Below are 7804 nucleotides of genomic sequence, written 5' to 3'. Positions count from 1 at the left end.
ATTTTGTTCTCTAGGAAATCCAACAGAAGAAGTGGGAATTATGCAACTTTTTATAGAGCAATATAAAGAAATACTTTTATAGGAAATGTTCAAATAACCATGGGGGTTAATGAAAATATGTACAAACCCAAACTGGCAAAGTGGAGAGAAATAATGATCTGAAGTTTTAACAAATCTAATAACATAAAGCACATCAAAACAGACTTCTGTGAATTAAATTTAATATAATTGTACATTCATGCTGTGGCAGTAACTTTCACATTATTTGTATGACTACTTTTCTCTGTTGACTCATGACACAAACACAAAGGCACAATCCAAAAGAATATACTAACATTTAACAATAGTTTTAAACAGATGTGGAAAGAACAAATTTGAAGTATTAAAATACTTGAATATGGATCAACTTGAATATATTTTAATTCAAAAAATACTCTACTTTTCAACACTTTCATTTTGATGTGATGGTAGTTCCAGGTGTCCAGTGACTTATTTTTAATGTCCATTGAACATGTAACAATTAAACATTCACATGACTGGATAGCTAAAGAACCCATATTTTAAAATATCTCAGCTTTTTGTAATGAATCCTGCTGAAAGTCCTACTTTTTCCACTTTAATCATAGAAATGCCTTTCTTTCCCCTCATTAGAGCATTCAGTAACTTAGCTAGTTTACATCAGATACACATTAACTTAACCAAGGATTAGGACACATTTAAAGAAGCCAATTATGGTGCTTTAAGGTAATAAAATGCTGGAATCAGGCTGACTCATTTCCTTGTTATAAATTTTGGTCTCAAAAGAAACAGCAGGTATTTAAAGAAATTGAAGCAATATAAAACTATTTTGTCCTTAAAAAACAAAAAAAAACACACCTTGATACCATTTTGTAATTTATAGAATTAAAGGATGTTATTTTTACACATTTGGTAAGAATCCTTTCTGATAAATAAGTCCCTGAATATTTGGAATGTGTTTATAATCATTAAAATACAATTCTGGGGGAAAAACACAAAATATTAACATTTTCACTATATTGTTTTATAAATTAAGATACTAAGCTTCAGTCTTTTTTTTTCCAGTCTGAAAGCAGTGTTACTTCCCTGCTTTATTTCATTCCCTGAAATACTAATTATAAATAAAGTGACCACTCACCTTTTATTTTAATCACACAGCTATGTTTTAATGTTGGTTGATATTAATTAGATCTTGGTTTCTCAAAATGTATTTATCTAGGTCAAGAGAAACAGGAAGAAGGAAACCTCACCCAAATTATGTAGCAGTGTTAAGCAAATTCACTTTTTGAGCCAAAATTAAATTGTGTCTTCAAACTTTCCCTTGTAACTTTTCTTATAGCAATATAATTTTTGCATTCTGGCCAAAGAGAGCTGCTTTCTTTTGGCAGGCAAAATCATGCTTCTGGAAAAACACTGTGACATTAAAACACAGAATCCATCCCTTTGTCAACCGAACACTAACAAATAGTGTTACATATTTATTTTACCTAAGTTGATCTCTCTCAAAAGACTGATGTGAAAAAATTTCAGTCTGTAACATATTTTTACCCAATATACAGAATTATGTTCATTTTAAAACAATTTTCCCCAAAGAACTAGTTTGCAGCCAAGATTTAAAAAACTCCAAAATGTTTTAACCAAAAGTTGTCAATTAAAAATTTAGCCACAATGCTTAAGTGTAATGTTTTTAAAAACCAAACTTTATACTACTGCACATTCTTGGTTATTTGGAAACCATTTTGAGTTGAGAAAAAACACTTGGTGGCACACTGAAGAATGATTCCATGAATTTACAAAACAAAAAGGCAGGGTAGTTACTCCAAAATGATGGAAAATATCCATGTACTTTGGCTTTGTTTGAAGAGAAATGGAGTGTTTCTACTCAAAAGTGTTCAGTGCCAAAATCGCCAGCTACTGTTAAAATGCCACCAAAATCAGTTTTAAACATTACCCAGAAAACAAACTATTTCCAACAATAACAATTTTAATTACCTTTTATAAGGACTATATTGTAACTTTCATCATTAAGGGCCTTATATATCTCCTCTTAGGATTATCACAAACCATCTTTTAAATTTCAAACTAATTCTGATCCAGTCCAAATTAAAAACTTCACATTCAGAGGCAAGAAATACTATTGCACATTATACGCCTATTTTAGGAATGTATGTTCCCTCCCTAAAAATGGATGTATTATCTCATTATCTGAATTTCTAAAACTCAAAGTGCTTTTTCTCTTCCACTGAGCAAGTATTACATTAATATTCTTGTAGTCTCAAAATACTTCATGAACCCTGAAGTGATTCTCTATGGAAGGAGCTTCCTTTACAAAATGAATTTGGCTAGTCACCTGCATACCAAAATCTCCAAGTATCTGAACAAATTTCTTGTGCTCCTTTCCAATCCAAGATCTCATTGGATCACGTACTTGGTAAGGTGTTACATGGGTGTGAACAATAATCCCTGTTTGTGCAAATTCTTTCAAGACTTCTGGGTAAGTAATCCAAGTATTACTTCCTCCAGAATGTCCACCATCCAGCCAGTACATTGTTCTTATGCTGTTGATAAAAGCTTCTATGTTCTTGTCTTTCTTAGCTTCTTTCAATTCAAAAAGCAACTGATTCAAAACAACACAACCTTTGCTGAATCCAATCAAAGTAAAAGAAGCACCATTTAATGATGGTGGATAAAAACTCAGGGCAGACTCATCAAAGTTTTCACAGGGGTTCTCTTTTTCTCCCTGGCAACCATTAGTATGAGAAGAACTGGATCTACAATTAGATGCTTTGGAATCCTTATTCAAGTCTTTCACATTCTTCTTTGATAGCAAACTGTTCCGACATAAGTTAAAAGCATTAACTAATAATGTATAAAGGTGCTTAAAAGCTCCAAAGTCAGTACTGTGTTCTGGAGCACCAAACATATTATTTTTCACAAAATTGTCATAGCAGCTGAATTTGTGCAAATGCATTCGGGAACATTTTATCACCCAAATATAACTATTGGGGAATCGGTGGGCTAAAATGGTGGCAACATTTTCTAGACTCCAGTTTTCCCACTGATAATTCTCAGGATGGTGAGTCATAATTTCATGATAATTCTGAAAAGTAAGAAAGATGAAACAAGCATTAAATACACATTTATACAAAACTATTTCCACAAAATAGTTCCCTATTTTTATTGTAGAGGAAGTTGAGATGTTATGACCTACGGTTAATATACTATAAATGAAATCTATAAATCTGTCATTACTTTTTGGTCATAAAATTTTGAATAAATTACTTCTTCAGTTTAAGCCTCAAATCCCTAAGAAGACAAGTTTATAAGACATAATAGCTAAATAGCATAGTAGGAGTTTAAATAATAAAAAACTTCAGAAGGATTATAGATATCTTTAGTAAATTTTATTTCATATACATACAATCTATTATTTGTAACACATTAACTGAAAATAAAAATTTGGTTTATTAAACAGTTTTTGACCACAGAATTTAAAAATATTTTCCTATTAAAGCTACTATCCTGAACCCCTTCCTATTTGGATTACTCTAGCAACCTGAATGCTATATGTTTGATTTCAATTTTTGTTTTATAAAGCTGCAATGAACATTATAGAAAAATCTTTTTAAAGATCTGTGATTATATCCTTAAAAATAAATTCCTAGCTATAAAAAAACTAGATCAAAGAATATTCATAATTTAAGGTTAGTTTAGATTACAATACTATTTTCCAGAGCTTAACTTTCCTTTTATCTTTGTTAAATTTCATAGGCACAGGAATGATATTCTAGTTTGGGTTTATTGGAAAGTAGAAATTTTGTTCATATTTATTAGGCATCTGGATTTCTACTTCTGCAAGTTTGTATCTTTTGCCCTTTTAAAATTGGATCTTATTTCTTTATAAGCATTCATTATGTATTAATAACTGTTTAGGTTCTAGGACATGCAGGTAAATTTTGTTTTCCTCTTAATTTTCATTCATAGTTGTTGTTTTTAAAGGGAAATTCATTCAAATGTATTCATTTATTCTATAAAATATATTGGATAGCTAATGATTGGGTATGGGTCGGAACAGACCCCTGTCCACATGGAGCTCCCATTCTAAGTACTGAGATACACAACACACAACTCCGTTAGTAAGTAGACCAACATTGCCTAACAAAAATGTAATATGAGCTACACAAAATTTTCTAGTAACTACATTAAAAAGTTAACAGGGGAAAGTTATTTTTAATAATACATTTTCAGCATGATATAGCCAAAATATTACTGTTTCAACATGTAATTCATATTAAAAACTACTGATATTACATTTTTCTTACTCAGTCTTTGCAGTCCAGTGTGTATTTTATACACTTACAGCACATCTCAATTTGGATGCTAAATTTTCATTGGAAATACTTAATCTGAATTTAGACATAAAATTTATAGGTGAAAAAGTAGATTCACATACCCAGTTGTTCAAATATACTTAAATATTTTCCAGGAACTGACTTGAGTATCAGTTTTTAGATTTAAAGTTAAATGCAATTAAAAATCAATTTCCTTGATTAGACAACATTTCAAGCAGTCAACAGACACAAGTGGTTGCAGGGGTGGGCAAACTTTTTGACTCGAGGGCCACAATGGGTTCTTAAACTGGACCGGAGGGCCGGAACAAAAGCATGGATGGAATGTTTGTGTGAACTAATATAAATTCAAAGTAAACATCATTACATAAAAGGGTACGGTCTTTTTTTTTTTTTAGTTTTATTCATTTCAAACGGCCGGATCCGGCCCGCGGGCCGTAGTTTGCCCACGGCTGGGTTAGTGGCTGGCTGGACAGCACAAAACATTAGATGGGCCCAGCAGGTGTGGCTCAGTGATTGAGCACTGTCCCATGCCCCAAGTGGTGGCCGGTTCAATTCCCAGACAGGGCATATGCCTGGGTTGCAGGCTGGATCCCCAGTGCAGTGGGGGGCGTGCAGGAGGCAGCTGATCGATGTTTCTCTCTCATCGATGTTTCTATCTCTCCCTCTCCTTTCCTCTCTCTCTCAAAGTAATCAATAAAAACATTTAAAAAACAATACAAAAATTAGTGATAAGTGCAAAGGAGTATAATAAACGAAGCAGGTAAAAAGGAATATAAGGTTTTGGAGAGAGTGGAAGATTATTTTTGAAAAAACTGATTATTATTATCCATATATATAAAAGCCTAATGTGCAAAGTGTCCCCTCGTGAATTTGATGGACTGGGAGTTCGATCGCTCACTATGTCATGTGCTGACCACCAGGGGGGCGGCAAGGCCCGGAACGAAGGAAGGCCCCGGCTGGCAGCGGCTAGGAACCCTACTTGTGCATGAATTTTGTGCACTGAGCCTTTAGTTATTTAATAAGGTGATAGTTGAGAAGAACCTGAAGTGGTGGAAGACAAATAAAAACCAAAATGAATAACTAATATGTTTGATTATTAAACAAGATGGTCAGAAAAGGCTTCATTGTAAAGGCAACTTTTGAGCAAAGACTTGAAACAGGTGAGGTAATAAATCCTACAAATATCTGCATGAAGACTGTTCCTCCAAGGCAGTACCTTCAAAGCTTTGGAGGTGAAGTTGCCTACCATGAGCAATTTGAAGAAGGCTGGTGTGGCTGGAGCAGAGTACACGAGAAAAAGGAGATAGGCAGAAAAGCAACAAGGTGGAAAAGGTGAAGATAGTGAGGGCCTGAGGCCCTCTGGCTTTTACTCTGAGTGAGATGGGAAACTATTGGAGTTTTGAGCAGACAGGTGTGTCATGATTTGGCTTACATTTTTCAATGATTATTCTGATCACTTTTAGATACATGAAGAACGTGAAGTCACTCTGTTGATGGATTAAGATAGGATGTGTGAAAGAGGGGACTAAAGGGTAACTTCAAGATATCTAACTTGAGCAACTAAAAAGGAAGTTTTCATTAACTCAGATGAGAAAGACAGTAGGAAGAACAGGCTTAGGGGCAAAGATCCAGAGATTTTAGGTTTGAAATATCTATTAATATCCAAAATTAAATTATGCATGCAATTGTTAAGTCTAAAGTTTGCGGTATATGTCCAGGTTATATACACAAATGTTGAAGGTTGTCAAAGTACAGGTAGTATGTAAAGCCACAGGTCCAAAAGAGATCACTAAGGGATAAAGGTACACAGAGAAAAAGCCCAAGAACTGAGTACAAGGGTACCCCCGTGATTACAGAGGTCATCAGCAAGATGAGAAGACACTGTAATTCATTATGTATTCACATTTAATTCTCATTGATATCCTATAAATTATTATTCCTATTTTATGGTTGAGGTAGCTGCAATTGGTCAGAGATTTAATAGCTAAAAATTGCAGAATCAGGGTTCAAATCTAGGAAATCTGGCCTAAAGTCTTTTGATGCTTTATCCTCTATTTCTTCTCTAAAAGACCTGGATTTTCAGAGCACTTCATACTCTGAATAAATCAACAGTATATCCCCGTCCAAAAATCTAATGGAATCTCAGGCTACATAACAACAACAAAAAAAATGTAAATAAAATCATGACACACCTGTCTGCTCAAATGGTGTCAAAGCAAAGGAGGTCTTACTCCACCTGTATTTAGCATTTTTTAGACCTCACTTGAAGATTTGTACTATATTCTGGCTGGCACACTTTAAAAACACTTAGTAGGTGTTCAATAAAGGTTATATTATCATCATCATCATTAGAGATGATGGACCACTACAGCTGGTCCACAATCTGGAGGTCTCTGTTAGCAATGCCATGCTGTGTTCCTAAACTGAGCAATAGAGCATTGATTGATTAAGTCAAACTTCTCTTCAATGTAAATATTAGTTTTTTTTCATAGTGTTTATTAGCAGTCAACTAGATCAGTTGATTACTTTGAGGACAAGAGAAAAAAACTACAGACACCTTCATCACCCTTTGGGGGCACAAAGTTCGCTACTCTATCGTTTTAAAGCATCAATTTCAAAAACAATACATTAATACTGTTTCCATGGTATGAGAAACACACCGAGGCATATTCCAGCTTTCCCTGTCCACCCCGACCGACAGCATCCAGTAGAACGCTCTATGATGCTGGGGCCCTTCTGTTCGCCTTACTCACTGTGCGGCGCACACACCCTTTAGCTGCACCCGAGCACCTGAAATGCTGCTGGGGTGACCGCGGAAACGGGTGCCTGACACCTGTTTAAATGAACGTAAATGGCCACATACAGCTAACGGCTGCCGCATTAGACAACACAGTGCTAGATTAAGGTCTAGGTTTTGACAGCCAGCTTTCCAGGACAACTTATCCACGGTTATCTGCCTGCAGCTATAAAATTAGTAATAAAGATACAATCACACACAAAAGGAAAGCACAGGGTGTGGGTGAGCATCAAAATACTGACACGCTTAGCAGGGACCGTCCCTTTCCTCCACCCACCCCCCACCCTCTTTCATGGTTACTGAGTGTCACATGCTTGACGTTTATTCTTGCTGTTGACTTGTCTGCTTTTTAGTAACGGCCAGCGGCACCCTGGACTGACTGCCGGCTCCCCGGAGGCCGCAGCTCTCCAAGGACACCTTCCCCCGGGGCTGCAAGAGGAGGGGGTCGGGGACTTCGTAGGGTAAATGCAGAGCCACCCCGCGTTCAGGCGGCGGAGGAGCCGGAACCGGCCGCGAGGAGGGAGCCCAGGGGAAGGAAGGGCAGGTGCCAGCGGGCCCGGTTACCTGCACATCCCCGGGGAAGTAGACGACGTGATGCTGGGGCGGCGGCGGCGGCTCCTCCTGCGCCCCCTCCCCC

General features: G+C 36.2%; 1 protein-coding gene across 1 annotated transcript; it reads right to left on the bottom strand.

The window, feature by feature from the left end:
• Window positions 1-204: 204 nt before the first annotated feature.
• Window positions 205-7798, bottom strand: LOC102262101 (chromosome unknown open reading frame, human C2orf69). Its single transcript, XM_005873585.2, has 2 exons — window positions 7732-7798; window positions 205-3118 (listed from the first exon to the last, which is right to left on the bottom strand). Exon 2 carries the CDS (start codon window positions 3101-3103, stop codon window positions 2294-2296), a length of 810 nt encoding a protein of 269 aa, XP_005873647.2. The 5' UTR covers window positions 3104-3118; window positions 7732-7798; the 3' UTR covers window positions 205-2293.
• Window positions 7799-7804: the final 6 nt, after the last annotated feature.

The sequence above is a fragment of the Myotis brandtii genome, unplaced genomic scaffold, assembly GCF_000412655.1.
Source record: "Myotis brandtii unplaced genomic scaffold, ASM41265v1 scaffold412, whole genome shotgun sequence".
Taxonomy (NCBI): domain Eukaryota; kingdom Metazoa; phylum Chordata; class Mammalia; order Chiroptera; family Vespertilionidae; genus Myotis; species Myotis brandtii.
The sequence above is the reverse complement of the archived record's forward strand: the minus strand, read 5'-3'. Positions and strand labels throughout refer to the sequence as shown.

What these genes read in the sequence shown, in the direction of transcription:
- LOC102262101 (XM_005873585.2), bottom strand. Translation starts at nt 3,103, where the DNA reads ATGACTCACCATCCTGAGAATTATCAGTGGGAAAACTGGAGTCTAGAA.